Below are 24022 nucleotides of genomic sequence, written 5' to 3' on the forward strand. Positions count from 1 at the left end.
AAGAAGAGCGGAGTGAGAGCTCTGTGCTCTGAATGTCTCAGAGCCATCAAAAAAAGTTTAAAACAAAAAAAAATGAATAAAAGAAAATGGTTTAAACAAGAAACACCCCTAAAAATAGTTTTGGGGGAAAATAAGAAATATTAATATGAATGTATAGAAAATAGATAAATATTTGTATTGTTAAGAACGATGTTTGTTTATCCTCATAATGATAGACAAAATATTTGGTATTATATATTTAATTATAGCATGATGGAAAGATAAATCAGACACTTTGCAAAAAATATAAAGAGCTTTATCACATTTCACCGGAGACGGAAAAGTATTTGCAAACATTTTATTAAATACGATTTGCACATCAAAACCAGCTACAGAGAAGATGAAAAACACTACTGTGTACATGACATTATCAAACCGACTACAGAACATCATTCTGAGGAACTGACTCTTCCCGGAGCAGCACTTTGTTTTGTGACTGAGGTGGTCAAACAAATTGATATTAACTTCTCCTCCTCCTCCTATTTAGAATCTTAATCCCAGCAATGTACCCATCATTGCACAATTTCTTGACATCCCTTCCATGAGCGTGGATCCAGCAGCATTTTCTTTTCTATTTTGCAAAAATAACACAATGAATGCGAGTGATGTATCTTTCCTCTATTAAAAACCCAGCAATTTTAGACATTTTCATAAGTATTTTTTTCTATGAATCTCATTTGTAGCTTATTTGCATTTGAAATGTCATCCCACTCCATCCATCCAGTGGAAATCAGGCTGACCAACACACAAAGCTACTAATACTTATATTTAAAAAAAGGACATGAGGAGAACTTTCTATGCCAAATTTTGATGTAAACATGTTTCCCCATTAAAAAGTTAAAATATCAATGAATCGAACAATATTAGACGTTTCTCTTAAAATGTTCAGCATGACTTTCGACTACATCAAAAAAAAGATGATAAAACAAAAGATTTTTGTTTGAACATTTCTTCTTAAAGAAAGAAAAACACAAAGCTTAGGGCACATTCAAGGGTATTGGACGTGGACACGATATGTTACCGAGCTGTATTAAAGGGCAGGGAAATGGAAAAATAAAATTATTCAGAAAATAAGATATATATCTATCTACCCTGGGGCACAAACAAACATAAACTTCAAATGCTGCTCTCAATCAGCAATCTTAAGAGTGTGATATATATATATATATAAAATAACCTCCTGATAATGCATGGATATGTCTTCACATGTTTGTCAGGAGAAAAAAGGAAAAAGGAAAAAAGAAAACCACTCAGAAAAGTCACAGAGTTTGATCTAGGTGTTTGAAAGAAAAAGAAAAAAACTGTAACCTTTAAACATATCACCTACTGACAGATAACAGCCACGTGTCAGTTGAGCAGACAGCAGAAAACGAACATCTACAGCAATGTAAATTGTTTCTTTGACAACGTGTGATGGGAAAAGTGGGGGGCTGGTTTATCCATCTCAACTACTCCACTCACTTAAGAAAAAGATAAAACAGGACATGGCTAAGCTCAACCAACAGGAATGTCGTATTTGGTCCCATGATAAAATAGCCCTGTAGGTCTTGACCTCCTGGTAGAAAAGATTTGATGGGTGACGTTGTTCTGTCAACGACAAGTACCCCTCTCAACTGCGACAAGGCTCAATGATGCTGGTTTATTTTTTCTGTCTGAATGTGATTTGTTTGTTGCTGCGTTTCCTATTGCTCAGCCTACAAAGTAAAAGTTTTATGGACGATCGGGGCTTAAAAGTCGGGGAGAAAAGAGTTTGGAAACGATAAGAAAAAAAAAAAAATACTTCACAGTGATAAACTGATGCCAATCAGAAAGCAGGGGGCTGCTGGAACCTAAAATCATCACATTCACAGCTCATGAACATCAACACACAGGCGCACGCACACACACACACACACGCACGCACGCACGCGCGCGCACACACACACACACACACACACACACACACACACACAGGCACGCACGCATACGCACGCACGCGCACGCACGCGCACGCACACTACTGTGGTTTACCCAGCAGGCTAGATAAGAAGTTAGACCCCTGGCTCTCTCCCCGTCGACCACCCCCTCCTCCTCCTGCGAGGGGATCCATCTGGTTCAGTTCAGACTGATCCAGCATTTCAAAGTCCTCTCCATCCAAGTCCGTGTCCAGCTCAGAGCTGGACTGCTTGCGGTAGCTTCTGTGGGCTCTAGCCGCGGGCGGGGCTTCCCTGCGGTGGGCGGCAGGACGGCGAGGCTGCAACGCTCCGGCCAACGCCGCCTGAATCATGTTGCTGGCAATGACTCCGGCCAAGTCTCCACTGAAGTCGGAGGCAGGCGGCAGGCCGCTGAGAGAGAGCTCCCTGTCCAGGTCCTCCTCGTCGGAATCCAGATGACCGTCCATGTCCAGCACTGAAGCCCGGTGACTAGCCAGCCCAGATAGACACAGACTAGGCAGCCCAATGCTTGTGTCGTCGTCATCATCCATCAGAGTGGCGTCAGGGTTTATGGAGGGGAAGTCCTGGAGGTCTTGAGCAAAGGATTCCTCGGCATCGCTGTGTCTGTCAAAGTCTGACCAATATATAGACAGAAGAAAAGTCAGAGATGAGAACCAAACCGAAAATAATTAAAAAAGAAAAAATCGTCAACGCCTGTGTTCTTACCCTCAGAGCCCTCAGTGAGTGGGGTCTGGCCACGTGATAGGTTGAATGTCCCATTGTCAGTGTAGGACACCTCGGCATCAGAGTGCTCAGAGTCTGTCAGTGCCAGTTCCTTGGCAACAACAGCATCATCAAACTATGAGATTTAAAATGTTAAATATTTTTAGGTTGTGCTACATTTTCCTTTTCAGATGTAGATATATGCAAAATGTTACTCTTTTTGCTCTGCTATAAAAGATAAGCAAACTTTCTGTTCCACCTTCGTTATTTTTCTGTTTCCTCTGCAGACATTACCACCCACATAAGGCAAAAAATACACACGACAGATGAAGCAGATCATGTGAAGTTTCTAACCTCAACAGGAAGCAGCTTAGATGAGCTACTGAAAATAACACCCGATGAAATACAAAGCCATAGCTATGTCGTGAGTGATATATCTATTTTAACATTATATCTCACACCTTCCCATAGAGAGCGTCTGCCTAATTTCAGCTGCGTTAACTTTCCAACCGTCCATTGTCTCAACAACGGGACACGCATGTTGACATTCCATAAAGAGAACAGGGGCGTTAACCATCATGCAGTAGACAAGATTAGAAATGACTCTACAAAGAACACACACACACACACACACACACACACACACACACACACACACACACACACACACACACACACACACACACACACACACACACACACACACACACACACACACACACACACACACACACACACACACACACACACACACACACACACACACACACAAATCATGAGGTGCACCATGTACACGGAACAAATATCTTGTTTGTGTCAAGTGAAAGTAAGCTTTTGGGGATTGCCAATGAAAATCCATAAGGAAAGCCTAATTTTTGTAACAGTACTGATTAAAGTACTCAGCCTGATTAAATTGTTGAAAGACTTAAAAACAGACTTACTGTTGGACAGAAAGCAGCCAACTCTTCTTCACTGTCACTGGCTTCACCTGAGGCTGCGCCATGGATCGATCTCCGCAGGACTGCAGAGCAATATTACATTTTAAATAAATAAAGAGAAAAATATTTATATTAATGTAATTTAACGTGATGGTTACAACACACTTATTTGTTTAAAGCTATAGTGTTTAATTTTTGTACTTTTCTGGCAGCATCTGTTGGTAAAGTTGCGAACACCAACCAACTGAGCACCCGACAGGGGACACTTTTTCAGCGCTGAAAATTCAACACGAATGCGACGTATTCTGGACCGGTTGTGCAACAACCGTGTTCAACACGACGTAGCACACATGACTACTCATACGCAGGTCGGGTCCACCTCGTGTAACTAGATTTAACTCATTCAAAGTTGACGAAAAAACATAGGTTCTTTGTTGCAGGTGACTATAAATATATGAACACATAGTCATGGGCAATATATTCAAATTATGTGAATAAGTTCTCTTAAATATTACACACAGTAGCTTTAAGGAGTTCAGCTTACTGATATTGTAATTAAAATGTAATGTGCTACTTACACTGATTATCAATAGGCTTTGACATCATGTATCCACTGATGCTGAAGTCCAGCCGCTGCAGGACTGGCTCCAGCTTCACGCACACATGCTGAAAAACCCTATGATAGGCTGCCAGAGGGGCCAGGAGCGTCGCTAACACTGAGGAAAAAAGGCAAAACATACCAGTCATTGTGGAGAAAGAGGCGAATCTGAAAGAAAAGAAATGAGGTAATCTCTGTTCTGTATAGATTTAGTGTCTATCTGCTCACTGCAGATAGACACTTGCAGAGGCTGCGCCAGCTTTCGTAGATATACAGACAAAGTGAAGCGAGGGAGCAGCAGGGAGTTAACATGTTAGAGTAGAAGCTGCCTACACTGGTTAGAGGTGAGGAGATTAGCCCAGTCCCAGCCTGACCTCCTTAGCTTTCTGTCTGGCTCCATTCCCTCCTTCACTCCTGCCCCGTGCGTCTCATCCCAGCTTTAATCACCTCACAGGCTTGGCCCTTGTATGGGTCTTGTTTCACCAACCGCCCCCACCCATGTATTTTTAATAGACCCAGTCGAGCTGAGTTTGCCTGCCATTGTGGCCTTGTGAAAAGGGCCTGGGTCTGTAGTCAGGGCTGGTTAAACTCACCTGCAGAGTAGGAAAGCACCAATCCGGGAATGTAGCGCCCGACCACAGCCAGACAGGTGAAGACTCCACAGGTCAGGATGCAAAACTGACAGAGGGACAAAACAAACAGAGAAGGAAGTTAGGAACTACAGTACATAATGAGTATAGTGATATATTCATTCATTCAATCAATCCTTACCTTGCCAGGGTTGTGTCGTTTGTACTGCACCACACTGGATGTAAGAACCGCTCCACTGACCCAGGCCTCAGCAATATGGTGGCACAGTTCAGGCACACTGAGGATGCCAGGCTGCACCAGACCCCAGCTGGAGAAATTGACAAAATCATGAATCCTCTCAGCTGTTGTCATATTACCACATCATTAATGCCGTCAGAACACTGGCTGGTGGCTGGAGTTAACAGAAAACTGTGGCTGAAGTAACAAACCTCTCATTTTCTGATTCATGCAGGTTTCGGACTGTGGAGAGAGAGAAAAACATTCAGCACTTTAAGCAACATCACATGCCACAATATACACCAGTATAAGAAATATCAATATAAACTTAGTGTAGTCACGAAAAAAGCTTGAACGTGTTTTGCTGTTTAAAACAGTAAGCGCAGGGGGGAGAGAGAGGGGATGACAAGCAGCATAAGTTTGAGGCTGGATTTGAATGTTGGCTGCTGCATTAAGGACTCAGCCTTGTTTGTTGTATGTTTTCTACCAGGTGAACAATGGGGTTGCTGTTTGCTTTCATTTACAGTGTCCTCGGGACTTTGTTCTCTCAGCTCCAAAAAAATGTTAATGCAAATCACTTGCAAAGTCCATGGTGCAGGGCTGCATATCTATTCTGATGACAGAAGTATATTTGTTGCAATCACATAAATCTGGGAAATGATCCAAGGTACCATTAAATGAAGAAGCACAGGGCACTCTGCATGTAAATTTACAGTAAAAATACAGGACATGTCGGAAGAAGATCTGTCATTGAAGGAATAGTTTAGCACCTCTAATTTCTGGCCAGATCTTGCTCCTCCAGGTATCGACACAAAGAAGCACAGCCAGGCCAGAAGCCAGCAGGAACAGCAGGCGCAGTGAGGTCAAAGCAAAGAACCTGAAGGAGAATAAAACACATGAATAGGCAAGTTCATATCCCAGGCCTGTTACAAATAAAAATTATATAATTCATCTTTGTGGATTATTGGGGAAACCACAAAACCCTTGAGGGATGATGTAACCAAGAAAGAGGAACTGATCCCACCTTCTGATGCCTGCTGCACCCATCACAACTCTTTATAAATCAACTGAGAAATATGGCACTGCTGTACTATAAAGAAAATATATAACCGACTTGATTTTACTACTATTGACCTCAACAAAAGAACTTTTAATTGTTGCTCCAGTTTCAGATCACAAGACTTTGTTGACCACAAAAATGTTGCAGGATTCTGCCAATCAGCAGTTAGAGATTAACTAAACAAAGAACGTGTTGACAGAATGATGTGTAATATTATTTGGGACTCAGTGTAACGACCCCTGTATACAACAATATGTACACCTGTACTAAAATACAAAAACAATACAACAGGATGTCAATCAATACTTTTAACTACTGTATATGGCTCCTTCTGAAGAGGCAGTTTGTGGTTTTCCACTCCTGCAATGTTCAAATCTGGCTTTCCTTTAAGAGAAAAAAATCAGGGCAACCGTAACAGCTTTTTTTAAATATGCGACTTGTACTTGCAACATTATCGAAATATCAATTTTCCATCACTGATAATTTACACAACTTAAAACTTAGCAGTCTATGAATAGATGTACTGCTATTCAGTGACATGTGTGTTTTACTTGACGCCTTATAGATGTTGTACCAAAAGCCACAAAGAGACACACACAGACACACACTTGTGTAGTGACAACAGGTGGAGATGTAAATTGTCTCACACACATGAAACAGGTACAGTGTGTTACACATGAGCGGCACTGTATTCAATATCCAGAAGGAAGGAGAAGTATTGAGTGTTTGGCTGTAAGATGTGTCTGCAGAGAGAGTCTATAAATAGAGCCACTAGCCGGCCATCTGTCTTGTCTTGAATTGACAGGTGAAACGTTTGCATTGTGTAAAAGCAACCAGCCGCTCTCAGCCCAACCTAATGTAGGCTGCTGTAACACAAGGAAATCTGTCATCAACACGCAACTACAAGTTTCTCTCTAACATGAGCTGAACCTCACCAGAACACAGTGTTGACCACAAGGTAGAGCAGCACACACTGGAGGGGCCTCTCCCACAGCAGCACGGACTGTAGGTAGGTCAGCACGGGCTCGTAGGGCCCCAGCCGGGACTGGAGAGACGCCTTGACAGCCCGCACCTGGCCGTCTCTCTCGCTGGAGCACGGTCGACTTCGCAGGCACACACTGCTGGACTCCTGCTTGGCGGAGCAGTCCTCCATGAACACGTCCTCCGATACCCCAGTGTGAGCCATCTTAGAATATATAAAACCTGTAAAAAAAAAAATAATAATAATAATAATAATAAGCATGTAAGATGAAAGAGTCACGGGGAAACGTGCGTTGAGAGTCGCAACACCGGGGCTAACATATGCGCTAACGGATTTAAGCTAGCAGCTAGCCACGGCAGTTGAACCACCGTGTCAACGTGTAATAAATAAACACTTGGCTGTGTTTTTAAAACACAGCCAACGCGTTATTAAAAGGCTACCGGGGGGATATTTGTAAAAAAAAAAAAAAGGCTGACACTTACTATTTTGACATTTTAGTAGGAATGGAGCGTTCTCCTACGAAGGGGACAATATGGCGTAACCTGTTTTTCTGAGAGCGCAGCAGAACCAATCAGAATCCGTACGGTCCGCTGCGTCATGCTGCGTCATGCTGCGTTCATGTGTAATAGGAAAACCTGAATTTAAGTACTTTGCAGCGCCTCATGGACAAACACTTTTTTTTTTTTAAAAGTCAGCTGACAACACCGTGCTTGAAATAGCAACATTGTGATTATCAGATTTAAATCGTTACCGTCCAAGGTAGACTCACCACGAGCGACGGGATTGTTAAACGATGTTTTAAGAACAACATGTTTTATTCGCGCTGTCGTTGAGAACGTACCACACTAACCACAATCCTAAAGTGTATCATCGACGTCTCTGATTGGTGGAGCGCGCTGTTGCCATGAAAATTTTTACCCGACCCGCGAACTTGGCTAGTGATGAATATTATGATGAAATCAATGTTCAAATCAAATTCTATTTGGCCCTCTTCTCCTTCCACATTTTCAACCTAGAAACTTCATTCAAACTTTCCGGCTTGTATTCAACTTTTTCATAAACTGTCGTACTTTTCCGAAACATTCAACGTTTTAAGTCTCATTCATACAGACCAAAAGTGAAAGAAGAGAGGCATATGTAGTGATTATTTGTTTGACTGTAGCTTTTAAAACCAATATATTGTTCATTTTAATTGGTTGGAAAAAAGTTGTTGTTTTGATATCAAATTAAGTGTACAACGACAACGCACCCTTTCATGACTCTTACCCTTGCCCTAACAAAGACCCTGACCCTGACCGTGACAGCTTAAGTGCTTTAAAAGTATAAAATTCCAGGAGAACCAATACTCTTTCTTATCATGTTGTCGGGGGCCATACCTCAGAAATTGTGCTTGTACTTCGGGGTGGTGGTCTCGGCCCAGTTTTGTATTTTCAAATGTGGTCAAGTTACTCAGTGTCTCGCCACTGTGTCTGCTATAATTCAAATGGGATCATGAGAGGATTCACTGAGATCATAAGAGTGCGTTTATCTTTTATCCTATGATCTTTCCATCAATGGGGATGACATCACTTTTACATCTTTAAGGAATTTTTCATTTGATGTTTATTTTTAATTTTACTATATACAACTCTTTCTGTAAGTATTTTTATGAAAAGTCAATGGAGTAAATGAATGGGAAATTCACTTCTGGAACTGGAGCCATCACAGTTGAACTTTTTATTTTATGAATCATTTTCTCTTGCTTGTATGGCTTTGAAAGAGCCAACAACACAAACAATAAACCACCGACATAAAACTTGACAATTGCGTCGACAGAAATGCAACAGAATCCTGATTACAAACGCACTTTGCATGAAATAGTTAATTATTCATTGTTTATTTTTAAGGACTATTTAGTGAGCAAATGTATTTTTTCCCTCTTCACACTTGGTTTGAAAGACAATAAATATGAGAGACAGTAAACGTGGCTCTTCCGGTGGAAGCCAGAGCAGCCAGTAGTATGCAGGCACTATATTTAGTTATTACATGGACAGAGGAAGCAACAACAACAACAACCGTCAAGGAAGAATGAGTAACAAGACACTACAAATGAAACTGAATAAATTAATACATAATCCCAAACGACATATGTTTTGATTTTGACGTGTTGAAGCGAGGCTTAAAAACATCTTCCATCTTTTTGACGCGTTGACTATTAGTCTGCTTTAAATTAATCCAAATCTAATTCGCAGCCTTAGATCCTCAGGTGGGTCTTTACTCGTTGTTCCAAAGTCGAGGCTCAAATCTAAGGGTGATCGAGCTTTCTCTTTCAGGGCCCCTCGACTTTGGAACAGCCTGCCTGAGGAGATAAGGCTGGCAGAGTCTGTGCCTTCTTTTGAGTCACTTTTAAAAACCCATTTCTATAGACTTGCTTTTAAGTGATGACGTCTTTTTACGCCCTTTTAATTATAAGTATCAGTCTGGTAGAGATTACAGCGGCGGTTGTACAACTGTGCTCTCTCTCTCTTCTCTCCTACTGTCTCTCCTCCCACCCTCTTTCTGCCCACCTCTCCTCTCTTCCTCATTTCTCTCCTCACCCCAACCGGTCGAGACATATGACCGCCCACAACTGAGTCTGGTTCTGTCAGAGATTTCTTCTTGTTAGAAGGGAGTTTTTTTCTCTCCACCGTCGCCAAGTGCTTTGCCTATTATGGGATTTGTTGGGTTTTCCCTGTAATATTGTAATATTGACCTCACTATGTAAAGTGCCTTGAGACAATGTATGTTGTGATATGGCGCTATACAAATAAAATTGAATTGAAAACGAATTGAATTGAATTACATTGTCTTTTTATATATCTTTTTGTTTTTTCATATATGTGACCTGAAAACCGTATTATTGTTGGAATGCTGATTTTAATTGTCTGTGATTTGTCTGTATGCTGTTTGTGAAGGCACTTTGTGAAGCTACTTCTGAAAGGTGCTATATAAATACAACTATTATGATTGGGTCATTATTAAATACTCCGACACACTAGGTGGCGCTGTGCGCCGTCAACACCGGGTTGCCACTTCCGCTCTGGAGCGTCACACCAGCACCAAGCGGGAAGGAGCGGGCTTGCGGCGCAGTGTGTGTTGGTGTATTCATTTAGCTGGCCAGCTAGCAGCTAGCAGGCTAGCCGGAACCAGGAGCCACGTAAGGACTAAAACATGCCGCGGGAAATCATCACGCTTCAGCTGGGACAGTGTGGGAATCAGAGTACGTGTGGAAGACGTTGATAGAGTTGAGATTAGCATCCTCCCCCTCCTCCTCCTCCTCCCTCTAGCCTGTGACCTGCAGTGAACCGAGTCAGTGAGACGAGACGACCGCTGTGTCCCGTGTGAGATGCGAATATCAAGTCTCGTTGAGCTAATAATGGAGTTTGTGCGCAGCAGATTAAAATCGAATGCATGTCAACTCTAGCTGCAAGTGCAGGCCGTGTTCATGTGTCTTCTCACAGTCGGTTTGTTGTGACTCACGAGCTCACCGGTAACGTTGTGCCCACCTGCTCTTCTTCCTGTGTCCAGTCGGGTTCGAGTTCTGGAAGCAGCTGTGTGCAGAGCACGGCATCAGTCCAGAGGGGATCGTTGAGGAGTTTGCAACCGAAGGGACCGACAGGAAGGACGTGTTCTTCTATCAGGTTGGCTGCAGTTGCAACTTACACTGTCTCCTCCTTGTCTTTTGTGCAATGATTTAAAAAAAACTCTGCATGTACTGTATATACTCACCGAGCACTGCAAGAATACTGTGTAGAGTCTCTCTTAGACTCTCTAAACACCGCCAGTTCTTTGTGCCGTGGACTCCACAAATGTTGAAAACAGTCCTCTCAGATTCTGCTCCATGCCGACAATTATAAAACCTCATTTCTGCAGATTTGTCCACTCTACCTTCGTGCTGTGAATCAACTCTCGAGGCCAAGCAAGTTCTTCAAACTCGTCATGTTCAAATATTCATGAAACCAGTTTGAGATTACTTTTGCTGTGTTGCCTTGGTGCATTAAACTGAGCAAGTAGCCATTAGACGGTGGGTCGACCGTCGCCACAAAGTGATGCACGTGGTCAGCAACAGTCCTCAGATAGGCCGTGGTATTTAAACCATGTCAGGAAAAACCCCTGTGTCAGGAAAAAAAGTTCCCCAGTCCATCACGTCACCATCTCCACTCCAGCCTGGACTGTTGTCAAATTGCATGAAATCCAGTTTCACCAGACTCTTGATTTCCTGTCCCTGGCTGACGAGAGAAGAACCTGACTTGACGGTCTTCTTTTGTTTTAATTGTTATTATTAATAATGTTATTCTGCTCACCACAGTTGTGAAGAGTGGTTTCCCGAGTTACCACAGCCTTTTCGGTCAGCTCCAATTTGTCTTGTCATCTGGCACCAACAATCACGCCACAAATTTTCTTAATCAAATTGTTTCTCTCTCAATTCTAATATTTGATGTTATGATTGCACATGATTAGATTATTGCACTAATGGTTGTACTAGTGCTAAGTGCAATCTAATGATTCTTGTGCACAGCTGAGATGCAACATTGTCTGCCACTAGATGGCGTGCTTGCCGTGTAAACTAACTCCGACCCTGCATGGACAAAGTTTCCTACACACAGTTCACTTTCAACCAACTGACCTCTGGTTGTTCATCACACTCCCCAGGCTGACGATGAACACTACATCCCCCGGGCAGTTCTCCTGGACCTGGAGCCGAGGGTGATCCATTCCATCCTCAACTCCCCTTATGCAAACCTGTACAACCCGGAGAACATCTACCTCTCTGAGCACGGAGGAGGCGCTGGCAACAACTGGGCCAGTGGATATTCACAGGTGAATGCCGGATATTACATGCTCCTTTCTTAAACATTGTCACTATTACACAAATAAAAGACATAACAACTTGACCTATGATGTTTTTTCGTTGTTTTTTTTTTTCATTTTTAGGGCAAAAAAATTCAAGAAGACATATTTGACATCATTGACCGGGAGGCAGATGGCAGCGACAGCTTGGAGGCGAGTTTATCATTTATCACATACCGAGAGTCTGTGATTGGAAAACTGATTCAGAAAGTAATATGGGTGTTGTTGGAAATATTAGGGCAGGGAAGTAACGATTATTCTTGATAATCGATTAGTCTTTCGACCATTTTCTTGATCAATTGATTAGTTGTTTGGTTCATAAAATGGTCAAAAATGACAACTGTGTAACCCCAAGATGATGTTTTGTTTTGTCCACACACCAACGATATTTAGTTTATAGTCATAGAGGAGCAAAGAAACCAGAAAATATTCCCATTTAAGAAGCTGAAATCAGAGAATTTTTTTTCTCCATAAAAACTACTTGGACTTATTACTTGATTATCAAAAAGTTGGCGATTAATTTAGTAATTGATTACTAATCGATTAACTGTTGCAGCTCTAAGAAATATTAAATAGCTCTGTCAACTGACTCTCTCATCCCACTCAAGAGCAGCTTGCTGCTGAGTCTTGAAGCTCAGAAGGTGTTCTGAAGCTCAGAAGCTCAAGTGGCCTGTTGACCCTTTGGGGCCCTGACCCTGTGACTAATAGGTCTGTTCTGTGATCCACCAATGAATGAACAGTATCAGGGAAAATGTGATTGAAACAACGTGTTTGAAAACGGTGTCAGTGGCTGTCATCTCGAAACCAGCCGAGCTGCAGCCATCCCTCACTATTATTCTTAGCCTCTCTCTCTCTTTTTTTCTGTGGACTTTCTTCAGCTGCCAGCCTCCCATAAAACAACACTCACATTTCCTCTCTAAGGTCTGCAATTTCTGTAACTCATTCACATTATGACCCCACATTATTATTTAGTGTGCACACTCATGTGTGTGCGTTGGATAGGAAGGTGGGCCGGGCCGGGCCTGCTGTGGAGCATGTGTACGTTGGCAGGGTGTGGCATGCAGAGTGTCTGGTGATAATAGCCGGGCGAGTGCAGAAGGCAGGTATTACAGGGCTGTCCTGGGGGGTATGAGGGAGCCCATTTGTGAGGTGGGGCTGCACTCCCATTTATATAACTGCCTAGGAAGAGAGTCGTTTGGTCACCCACACACATCCAGCTTTCTGCATCGGTGGAATTCACAGTACGCTTTACACACACACGTGGCACAAGCTGCAGCTGTAAATCTGAACTGCAAGTAATGAGTGACACTTTGTCTTCGCAGGGATTTGTCCTGTGTCATTCCATCGCTGGGGGGACGGGCTCGGGTTTGGGATCCTATCTGCTGGAGAAACTAAATGACAGGTTCACAAACAACACATATGCAGCTTGTTCACATTTTTCTTGGTCTTGTTGGTGTGTGTGTGTGTTTAAATAATATATATTTTCTGATCTCCAGGTACCCAAAGAAGCTGGTGCAGACTTACTCCGTTTTCCCCAACCAGGACGAGATGAGTGACGTGGTCGTTCAGCCGTACAACTCGCTGCTGACGCTGAAGAGGCTCACCCAGAATGCAGACTGCGTGGTGAGCAGCAGCGCCCGTGAATGGATGTTGTGTAATTGCACTGCTCCCTTTGCTTAAAAATGTAGCCATGGGACTAAATTCTCTCACAAGTTGACTGTGGGTTTTTTTTTTTTAACAAGCCAAGAAGCTTAACTGTTCCACTATGAACGAGTTGAGACGGGGGAAACAAAATAATTTTTTATTAAAAAATGGTGGTCAGTCAAATTCCCAATAACGTCATGATGTGATGTCAGACTGTTAAATGCATTCAGCTTCATGTGTTCTGACAAAAATGGCAGCGGTCAAACCGCAGGCAAGCACTTTCTAGTACACATGTCAAACAGTGTTAATACATCAAAGACGTAAAAAAAAAAAAAAACTACTTGAATAAAGCTTGATTAAGTCTCACAGGCCTATTAAACAGTGTAGTCACTAGCTATAATTCATCAGCAGAAACCAGTTCTACACTGGACCAGCCGTGACTGGGCTTGTTTTAATGTGGATATTTAGCATTCATAGGAGTGCTCCACCCAAAATAATCATAAATCTGAAGACCGAGATTGTTACCTCGAGTGATCTGGTGATCTGACTAACCAGCAGAAGTTTTAAATATAATGATGCACTTCATTTGTGCTTTTAACCATGCACCAAAACAAGATTTGAAACATTTCTGTTTTTTTGCTATTCAACACCGAAGTCAATTTCTAAATTGGCAGGCATAATTTATGAAAGAATAAGACAGATGTAATCAGTTCTTATGTCAAACGGCTCCTTTTCAGGCTGCTGCTGTGCTTGTGTGGCAGACTAATAAAGAAGCTACTTGCAGTGCCAGCACTGAGGCTTTCTCAAATCAAACTTATTCAATCTCGATCCGAAATCACTGATTGTATTAGGCTGAGATACTCTTGACAGTCTAATGGGGCTTCCCCTCTAATACCTACTTCCTCCATGGTCTTGCGTAAGCCCCCCTCATGCTGATTGAATTAGCCGGAAAGCTAATAGAATCTGACCAAGAATCGCTCCCCCTGTTGCCACTGTACAGTGTGTCTTTTATGTTCAGCGCTGCTAACAACAGCGCACTGTGTTGTTTCTTTTAAAAGGTTCCTTGACTGCGTCATTACTCCGATGCCCTCTCTCGCTCTTCCTTTAACTTTGCAGCAGTGTATTGACTTTCACCATGTTGTTGTGCTGGAGGGGGAATCGCTTCCTCCAGTTTTCTCTTAAAGTCTGTCTAATGGTGACTCTCTGGGCTTGTGCGTCAGGTGGTGCTGGACAACACGGCTCTGAATCGCATCGCCACGGACCGACTGCACATCCAGAACCCCTCGTTCTCCCAGATCAATCAGCTGGTGAGTGAAACACGTCAACTTGTCAGTCGGCAGCCTGCCTGCCTTCCTGACTGTCCGGACAGACGTGTCAAAAATTACAAAGATTCACAAACTAGTTTGGCGAGTCCGTTGCACGTCGGACTGGATTTGTGGTTACTTAGGAATGAGTGGCACACGGTTGCGCTTTTCCAAAAGACATGTCATGTTGTTTGAAAAGAGCCACGCACCCTTGCATATTTAGAATTTAGGCTACACTATTATTAATATTTTGGAGGATAGAACTTGAGCTGCTGTTGAACTGTATTACATTACACAGGGAAGTGATATTAATCTAAAAACATTACATTTAATTAGATGCATTCAACATTTCCCCCTCTAACTCATTTCAACTTATTCACAAGCTCTAACCAGTTATCTTAAAAGCTCTGTGTGTAACTGAACCTTCAACATACACACAGGTTTCCACCATCATGTCTGCGAGCACGACCACCCTGCGCTACCCGGGCTACATGAACAACGACCTCATTGGCCTGATTGCGTCCCTCATCCCCACACCCCGCCTCCACTTCCTGATGACTGGGTACACGCCACTCACTACTGACCAGTCGGTGAGTTGTGGTCCAGACTGCTGAGAGAAATTTAATTTAAACTGAGACTAAGACTTGTTTACTCTACATTCAGTCAAGGAAATGGCATGTGAGTAGAGCCAGTGCAGATTTGTTTTTCTTTTAGTTTAATCCACTTGTCAGTGGATTGAAAGTATCTTTAATATCAGCAGTTAATATTTGAATAAAATGGTGAATGTCCTTTTGCTTACCCTCCTGTGTCTCAGGTTGCTAGTGTGAGGAAGACCACGGTGCTGGACGTGATGAGGAGGCTTCTGCAACCCAAGAACGTGATGGTGTCCACAGGAAGAGAGAGGCAGCCGAGCCACTGCTACATCGCCATCCTCAACATCATCCAGGGAGAGGTCGACCCCACACAGGTTTGTGTGTGTGTGTGTGTGTGTGTGTGTGTGTGTGTCAAAGTAATAACCTGATGAGTTCCACATTTCTTAACATTTGAACCCTATTTCGACCGACTCCACTGTAGGTGCATAAAAGCCTCCAAAGAATCCGAGAACGCAAACTCGCCAGCTTCATTCCCTGGGGTCCCGCCAGCATCCAGGTGGCATTGTCCAGGAAATCCCCGTACCTGCCTTCAGCCCACCGAGTCAGCGGCTTGATGATGGCCAACCACACAAGTATCTCCTCTGTGAGTGTTCATCTGAGTCGTGACGTTCAGCTACGTTCTTGACCTGTGTGTTTGGGATCTGCATAAGACCGATTAATATAATCAGTTAAAGTGAGGCCCTATACATGTGCAGGTTTAACTCAGCGTGTTTTTTGTCATAATTGTTGTATAAGTATTTTTTTTAATGAGTCAATTTAATCTCGTCAGATATGCATTGTCCTTGAATGTGAAGTTGACCTTGAACACCAGCGGGAGTTAATGGGGAATTCCACACCAATTAAGTTTTGCCCTGTTACGCTGCCAAACATTTCCAGAAAGCTATAGACATCATTTATTTTTTTCTGGTTTAAAACAAAAGCTGTGAAGTGGAAGGGAAAATGTAGTGCTGTGACATCATTTAATGACTTCATCGCATAAATCTCTTATAGTCAGCTCATATTACAAAGGTCATATTACCAAGGGAGTTCCAGTGAAGTCATAGATTTCATTTTCCTTTCTTGTAACACAGAATTAAAAAACAAAACAGAAACGGTGTATTTAAAGAAGTCAGAGAAAAGGAACCTGAAATCCAAACCCCCTTTCCTGGTGTTAGTCATGATCTTCTTCCTCTTGGTGTCCCACAGCTGTTCGAGCGGACGTGCAAGCAGTACGACAAACTGCGTAAGCGCGAAGCCTTCCTGGAGCAGTTCCGCAAAGAGGACATATTCAAGGAAAACTTTGACGAGCTGGACAACTCTCGCGAAGTCGTCCAGCAGCTGATCGACGAGTACAGCGCAGCCACGCGGCCGGACTACATTTCCTGGGGCACACAGGAGCAGTGAAACGCACCTTGCAGGTTTTGCGTCTCAGCTACAACTCCGTCAACATAAGTTCTTAAGTTTATTCTAACTCAATTTATGTCCCTTATACACAAAACATGTCCCAAAATAAACATATTTGACTTTAGCTGCTTCTCTGGGGGGAAAAAAACTATTTATTGGCTTCATGCAGCATGTTATAGTACGGTGTGGTTCAAAGTTCACTCGTTCCTTAGCGTCTTGACTGAGGGATGATCAATAAAACCTACTGTCTTTGTGTCAACCAAAATGTAGAAAAGGTAAAAATCTAAAATCTAGTCATGTAAATCAATCTTCCACCCAACAGTCCTGTGAAGGGGAAAGTAAGAGTAAGAAACCTCCTCACTGTGAGTCTGTACAGAAAGCGTCAGCGTGTTTTTCTACAAAACGATCTATAAATGTTTATAAGTTGTTTTTTCCTTTTCCCGCTAAACTCGGCTCTGCCCCCCCGTTGCCAATTTCTTTGCTCCTTTTTTTTAGGAATGTAAGATAACCTGTTGCCTTATGTTCAATTTCTTACCGAACTACATTAACTCTAGCACAGATGATTTAAAGTAAAACGGCCACACATCCGACAACATGACTCCCCTTGAATATTGGGGAGTAGAACTGGCAGACTGCATTGCATTATGGTGAATGTAGGTTGTTACATCCCAGACATTTGACAACTCTGTACATGACGAATAAGAACAGTCTGCGCAGATGAACATGCCAGGGCACAAGGATGGATCTCATTTTTAATACTTCATCTCTATGCCTGTAAATAGTCTTAAAAGTATCGCTGGCCCCACTGGCGTCCTCTGTATCGTCTCAATGAATATACTGTTCCATGTTGCTTTGCTAGTTGGACCTGCTCTAAATATGAATAAACACATTGTTTTTGGTGTAATCACACTAGGGTAATTTTTCTTTCCCTTTCCTGCTAAAACACCATTTTCTACCTCACCTGGAGCTGCTGTGTCCCGGTGGCCATTAACAACGAACTCAGTTAAGGCTCATTACCACGGGGGAACGTTGAAAATGCGCTCTGCAGCGCTTGCTCAACTGGCTATTGTTTTTAACCAGAAGCGCTTGAGGGGAGGTTCGCGCTGCTGGCGCCAAACTTAAGCCTTTTTAGAAAAATGTGTCTTGGTGTAACAATGGTCTCGCACCGCTTCGACAAGTGAGCACATTTTCTGAGAATGAAACGGAGGAAATGAGGGCTGAGGATGAACAATGGTACTGAAAGACTAAATATGGTAAAATGGTGCTGTTTTTTTTTATTAATTACATACAGTATTTATAGTTGTTTATTGCACTTCCAAGTTAGTTAAAAACAATAGTGCAATTAACTATACACACATAACATATAAAGGTACCGTGCAACATACAAACAAGCATAATATAAAGCAACAACATCCGCAGTTTGATTTTTTTTCTTTTTTCTTTTCATACATGTAGCTCAGAGCTGCCTGCAGCTGCAGTAAAAAAAAAAAAAGACCTGCTTCTGAGCAGGAGATAGGGCCATGATGACCCATCAAGGCCGTCCAGAGTGAGAACATTTTAGTTTTGCGGCTGGTTATCGCATGTGGTGTACTGTAAAATTAATATTTACAAAGCCAATTATTTTTCTTAGATTCCTAAAAAATTACTATAATATACAGGTGAATACAACTTCATATTGTAAAGATATTAAAGTTTAGAGAAATAAAAATAATTGGGGGGGATTTGTTTGCTTTGGGATAATTTTCTCGTTATAAAAAGCTTATTAAAAAAACATCTTTGGTCCAGGCTCAAACCCATGACTTTGGTTTCACAAGAATACGAAACAAAAACAGTGGAACATAAATGGGGCTACACGGGATTTACACATCTAACCAGAAGCATTTGTGGCTCTGATCAGCTAAAGCAAACCCACTATCAAAATGCACCTGGGTCTGCATTTAAGACATAAAGGACAGTAAAAAAGAAAAAAAGCACATAAATAAAACTACAAAAGCACCCATGGCCTGATTAGAAAAGTTTTTGTTTAAATAGCAGGAGACAGATCGGGGGCACCGCATGATAAATATGGCATCACTTCTGAAATGATCCACCGTGCTGACTCGGGGCTTTTTGTGTGTAGTCGAGGTTCAATTTATAACTAACAGAGAAGCACCTGTTATTTTCAGCAGAAGAGAAGAGCTGCAATTAGAAAAAGTATGCGACACAAAGCAAAATGATCAGAATCAGTCAAGTGTTAAACCAAGTTTTCGTGTGTCGAGGATTACAAGCCAAGACAAGCAGCACAGCAAAGGACAAAATCAGAGCATTTTGGTGGAAACGAAATACAAACGGCTCCAAAATCCTTTGGTTTCTGTGAAACGAAATATCCCAGGTCCTGAATGTGTCGTCCAGGAAATGGGTTTCTTGATCAAATAGACACACGTATGCGTGCGCGCGCACACGGACACGCTCGCGCACACGCAGCTGAAAAAAATACAAAAGAAATACAAAAATCTCATCTGAAAGAGTCTATATGGCCCTGGCAGCCAAAATGACTTGGCTTACAGAGTTCAACATCTGTTTCCAGTTCCCAAGTTCACATGGCTCACCGCATCAACAGTTCCAGGTAACACAAGCCCGACTGGGATCTTATGAAAACTAACTGTCTCTGATGAACATGTCAGCGTACGGGCACGTGAGAAAGTGAGTCTGTGTGTGTGTGTGTGTGTGTGTGTGTGTGTGGGTGACGGAGTGAGATGCCAAAGACGGGAGGGTCTGTCACTGAGTGCTCTCAAATCTATTCCAGCAGTGCACGAGGGACGACTGCTTTCTAGGAAAGGTAACACAAATATGGCACAGAGAGAGAGAGAGAGTTGTGCTCCCACGCCGAGCCACACCTCCACAGCGGGAGTACCGCAGCTTTTTGTTGCAACGAGTCCCAACTCCAGCTATCTCTCACGCCAACATCTCACATTGTCGAGGGGGTGGGGCGAGGTCGGGCCGGGGGCGGGGTTGCCATGTAGGGTAGAAGAGGTGGTTGCGTGACAGGATGGGGCAGGGGGCGGGGTGTGTGTGTGTGTGTGTGTGTGTGTGTGTGTGTGTTTGTGTGACACCTCATCAGCGACCGCACTGGTTTCTGTGGGTTTCTGGCCTCGCTCGCAAAACAGAACCCCCTTGCCTTCCCCGTTCCTCCACCATCCCCCCCTCCTTCTTCCTTAGCCAGCTCCTTCAGCTGGAAAGCTCAGCAAGGGTTTATTTTCTCGGATGGGGAGTGAAAACAGCCCTCTCTTTGTTTTGGCTGCCGTGCTGTTCCCAGCAGAGGAGGCGCAGGGTCCTGAGGACTGGGTCTGGGCCTCCTAGGGGCCATAGTTGAGGAGGATGGTGGGAGTTGTGTGCGTGTGTGTGTGTGTGTGTGTTGGGGGGGGGGGGGGGGGGGGGGGGGGGGGGGTATGGGTCCCTCTCAAACGGTGTGTGAGGGCAACTCCAGGAGGGTGGGCGTCTGCATCGACGCCAGGTGACGGAAGCCCATCTCTGTGCTTTCTGCTATGGTGATGTCCGCATCTTCCCCTTTCCCTCGCTGGCGACGGATGGCACTGAAATATGCATTCATCAGCTGCATGATCTCAGTCAGCTGTAACAGAGAGAGACAGAGAGAGAGAGAGAGAGAGAGAGCGAGGTCAGATTGGTAGCAGTCTCAGTGTCTGTCTGGCACTGTCACAGGAGGGTGGAGAAGGATGATGTCATCCAGCTGCTAGAAAAACTGGATACTCCAGAAACCGAGGATGATTCTAGCGGGGACGCGTCCACGCACACACACACGCACGCACACACACACATGCCTTGATCGGGAAAAAACAAGAGGCCTCACGTGTGTGGATATTCACTTTGACACATTTTGTTCAGCAGCTGTTGCAGAAACAAACGGAGGGAGGGCCACTGAGGGAGCAGCTCACTCGTCCGTCTCTCTCCCGTTAACCTGACCTTGGTGGACATGACCACCAAACCACTATAAGCCACCATGACCACTACCCTTAATCTGGTCCTGCGAATCCCTGCCTAAACATGGAGTGTGTGTGTGTGTGAGAGAGTGCAGCCTCTCGAGCTTCACCTGCACTTCAGCTGTAACTGTAACCCTGGAATCAGCAGCTAAATCTTGCCCTCACCATTAACTCAAGGCCTAACCATAATCGCCCCCTGCAAATCCACCCTCGCTTTCCCCTTTTTCCTGCCCGGTGGCTCTGAACTCTGCAAATTTATGTCAGAGCAGCATGAGGCCTCAAAGTACATAAAAGTAGAAGCCTCGCTGAGTTGTACTTCAATCCGCCTGTGTGTCCAATAAATAAATAAAAGCCACTTTTGTGCCCCATGAGAAATCACAGAGGGATTTTTTGTTCAGTGTGGTAAGATGCAAGCAAATCTGCCCAGTCAAAGGCAAGACTTGTTCTCTCCTGAAAAAAAAGGGGTCTGTTTGGAAGAACATCCATGTTTCTGAGAAATGTTTTGCCTAATATTTTAATCTAACCACTGCAATAAAACTCACCCCCAGTTACCATTTAATGCCAGGAAGTTTGACTTTTGGTGGTTAGCATGCGGCAGGTTGTGTGCTCTCCATTTAGACCAAATTAATGAGTGTTATTAAAGTGGGTCAGCGGGCCGGAGGGGGGGCTGTATCATGAGCAGACAGCATGCTTCTTTCACTTACTCTGCAGAACACTTGCATGGTGATAAGGCCACTTGGCTTTGCACCGTATCCAAACTGAACCCCGTCTACAGGGGAGATGGAGTGTGTCCAAGCGCGGTGTCGAAAAACGGGTCTAATGAATAAGGGATTTTTCTCCCCTTCACCCTCAGCGCTAACGTGGGACACGGGTCAGTCACTATACCTTGGTGGTTTCAAATAGCAGATCCCGATCGCCAGCTGTGATCTTGAAGGTGTTGCTGTCGGATACGCCGTAGGAGCAGATCTGACCGTACGGGAAGGACTCCAGCGCCTCTGCCTCTCCCTGCCGATACAGAGACACGGACGTCGCAGCGACACCCAGCCACAGCTTCTGGGAAAAGCTCCCCGTCGAACTCTGCAGGGAGGAAGGGAACAGTCCACAGTTATCACATGGGATCAAAATCACACCTACAATAAAACCAAAGCATGACCTCACGATACTCACGATATAAAAGTCCACTTCGTAGAGCGTGCATCCAAAGCCCGACCACTGGCGCGCAATTGTGAGGTAGGCGGCCATACTGTCCCTGCGGCTGTAGCCGGCCAGACCTTTCCAGCGCTCCAGGATGGATCCCATGACCGCCGCCGCCTCCTCCTTCAGCCGGCTCCGCAGGCGCATGTCCTGCTCCACCTTCTGCTTGTGCGCGGCCGTGGCCGTGTGGCTCCACAGCGTCCCCGCCAGGAGGCCCGTGGGGAAGCGCTGCGTCGCCGGGCAGCCCTGGGCCGCCACCAGGCAAGCGGGCAGCGCTTGCGGGGCAGACAGGGACATGAGGACGCGGGCTTCGAGCATGTCGCCCGGGAAGAGCTCGTCCAGCGGCGGGCAGGGGGCGTGCATGCCGAAGTCACCCATCAGACACTGGAGCCTGAGGGACGCCAAGGCCTGCAGGTCCTCTTCGCAGGCTGGCAGCTGGCCACGCACGACCATCTCATGGCACTGCAGCGCACAGACGGGCGAGACGGGGCCGACCAGAAGGAAAAAATAAGGTACAATGTGTCAGCAACCGCCTCAGTCCGTCCATCAATATTTTCTACCCCGCCCTGTTTTATTTTGTCCCATGAATCTTTCATGGGTGTCCTCTGGAAAAATGTTCCGATTAAGCCAGCGCTGGCTGCCTTCTGCCCCCTCTTCACCACAAGCTTAGTCACGCTTTTTTTTTTCACACACTGCATTTCATTGTGATCACAAGCCCATAACATATTAAAGATTGTTAAATAAAACATTGAAATCCAATGAAATACGAGGAATTTATCTTCGCAGTGACGATAAATTATGTCTCCTTATCGCCACTGGAGTGGTCACTCAGACAAAAGGCTCTCTCTCAAGGGGATAAGTGGCCTTGGAGGAGTCGTGTTCTGCTCCATTACCTGCTCAAAGAGGAAGAGATACTCGATGCTGTCCACTGATATGCTGTCAGCGTCCAACAGGCAGTAGAGCTTGAAACACAGTTTCCATTGGGATTTCGACTCAGACTCTTTGGTGGAGAGGCTGCACAGAGGAGGGGCGGAGGGGGGGGGGTTGTCAAAAAGCTGGGACCGGGAACAAATACGCAATATGCACAAATGGTACGCAGAGAATCTTCAGCCTAGATGTTAATGTGTTACACGACGCTGCCGCCCTGATTGTGAGATGTTGTTTAGTAACTCGGTGGTTTGCCGAGTTTCATGTTTACCCCGTCACTTCCTGGCACCGAGAGCACAAAGATACACACACCTGGTAAAAGAATACACACATCCCTTTTTATTCCGGCTGGATGCCCCTTATCTTCACCTACGAGACTTTGCCTTTGCACAAATGACGTCAGCTTCACCTTGGCTTTGCCGACACAGATAATGAGACAGGTCCAGTTTCCCAGCAGGGTGTCATGTTTGACCAAAAGGACCAGACAAGGTCACCACTTATCAAGGATACAGGATAACATTCAGCAAGGGAGTTGAACACGTCCAGATAAATACACAATCCACCGGTGGGAAATAGCTCGGATTCCAACGACTTGGCAAGGTGTTTTGCAAGGTGTGTCCGTCTGCTCGGTTTTATAATGTCTCACTTCCTGCCGTGTGTCTATCTCTGTTACGTGCTTCAAGACGGATTTACGCGTCAAACCTGGTCAGGATGTCCGCGATCAGAGCGCTGCCCGCCACCGGCTGCTCCCACAACGCGTTCTGCTCGTACAGCGCAAACGTGTTTTTGCTCTCCTGCAGGCCGAGCTTCTCCTGCATCCTTCGAACCACCTGGCGAGGAGACAGGTAGACGCCGGGCATGTGGTTAGACTCAAAGAGACGCGGCAGAATTGTTCCGTCTGTGATTCTCATTACTTATAAATGTCACCAGACTCGGCCAGGGGAATTTCTGAGCAGGAGCATGTGAGAAGATGAAACGCTGAGAAAAAGCTGTGCGCTACAAAATTGAATG

At 44.4% G+C, this 24022-nt stretch overlaps 3 protein-coding genes across 9 annotated transcripts in view; 1 reads left to right on the plus strand and 2 right to left on the minus strand.

The window, feature by feature from the left end:
• Positions 1 to 323: 323 nt before the first annotated feature.
• retreg3 (reticulophagy regulator family member 3) lies at positions 324 to 8531 on the minus strand. Of its 2 annotated transcripts, none has more exons than XM_035615678.2 (10): positions 8437 to 8531; positions 7014 to 7281; positions 5789 to 5895; positions 5231 to 5261; positions 4983 to 5109; positions 4805 to 4889; positions 4192 to 4329; positions 3617 to 3696; positions 2679 to 2811; positions 324 to 2586 (listed from the first exon to the last, which is right to left on the minus strand). In XM_035615678.2, exons 2-10 carry the CDS (start codon positions 7262 to 7264, stop codon positions 2036 to 2038), a joined length of 1503 nt encoding a protein of 500 aa, XP_035471571.2. In that variant the 5' UTR covers positions 7265 to 7281; positions 8437 to 8531; the 3' UTR covers positions 324 to 2035. The 2 variants fall into 2 exon arrangements, with proteins under 2 accessions (XP_035471571.2, XP_035471570.2); XM_035615677.2 differs by lacking the exon at positions 8437 to 8531 and adding an exon at positions 7543 to 7670.
• Positions 8532 to 10114: 1583 nt separating this feature from the next.
• On the plus strand, positions 10115 to 17822 carry tubg1 (tubulin, gamma 1). Its single transcript, XM_035614629.2, has 11 exons — positions 10115 to 10298; positions 10607 to 10719; positions 11732 to 11899; positions 12014 to 12082; positions 13252 to 13331; positions 13426 to 13552; positions 14794 to 14880; positions 15318 to 15467; positions 15692 to 15844; positions 15952 to 16113; positions 16716 to 17822. Exons 1-11 carry the CDS (start codon positions 10250 to 10252, stop codon positions 16911 to 16913), a joined length of 1356 nt encoding a protein of 451 aa, XP_035470522.1. The 5' UTR covers positions 10115 to 10249; the 3' UTR covers positions 16914 to 17822.
• Positions 17823 to 18162: 340 nt separating this feature from the next.
• Positions 18163 to 24022, minus strand: part of plekhh3 (pleckstrin homology, MyTH4 and FERM domain containing H3) — a 33342-nt gene continuing 27482 nt past the window's right edge. For all 6 annotated transcript variants that reach the window (XM_035614623.2, XM_035614628.2, XM_035614626.2 and 3 more), the window contains 5 exons: positions 23714 to 23841; positions 22978 to 23098; positions 22058 to 22546; positions 21776 to 21967; positions 18163 to 20523 (listed from right to left, as the gene is read on the minus strand). In XM_035614623.2, coding sequence (XP_035470516.2) covers positions 20353 to 20523; positions 21776 to 21967; positions 22058 to 22546; positions 22978 to 23098; positions 23714 to 23841 — 1101 coding nt within the window. In that variant the 3' untranslated portion in view covers positions 18163 to 20352. The remainder of the gene's footprint in view (positions 20524 to 21775; positions 21968 to 22057; positions 22547 to 22977; positions 23099 to 23713; positions 23842 to 24022) is intronic.

This window comes from Scophthalmus maximus, chromosome 17 (assembly GCF_022379125.1).
Source record: "Scophthalmus maximus strain ysfricsl-2021 chromosome 17, ASM2237912v1, whole genome shotgun sequence".
In the NCBI taxonomy this organism is placed as follows: domain Eukaryota; kingdom Metazoa; phylum Chordata; class Actinopteri; order Pleuronectiformes; family Scophthalmidae; genus Scophthalmus; species Scophthalmus maximus.

Excerpts from the sequence above, each read along its gene's own strand:
- retreg3 (XM_035615678.2), bottom strand. The coding sequence starts at position 7,264 with ATGGCTCACACTGGGGTATCGGAGGACGTGTTCATGGAGGACTGCTCC. Across the intron at positions 4,890-4,982 it reads AACGACACAACCCTGGCAAG|TTTTGCATCCTGACCTGTGG; the intron begins GTAAGGATTGAT and ends TCCCTCTGTCAG. Across the intron at positions 3,697-4,191 it reads AAAGCCTATTGATAATCAGT|TCCTGCGGAGATCGATCCAT; the intron begins GTAAGTAGCACA and ends ATTGCTCTGCAG.
- tubg1 (XM_035614629.2), top strand. The coding sequence starts at position 10,250 with ATGCCGCGGGAAATCATCACGCTTCAGCTGGGACAGTGTGGGAATCAG. Across the intron at positions 13,332-13,425 it reads CTGGAGAAACTAAATGACAG|GTACCCAAAGAAGCTGGTGC; the intron begins GTTCACAAACAA and ends TCTGATCTCCAG. Across the intron at positions 15,468-15,691 it reads CACTCACTACTGACCAGTCG|GTTGCTAGTGTGAGGAAGAC; the intron begins GTGAGTTGTGGT and ends CCTGTGTCTCAG.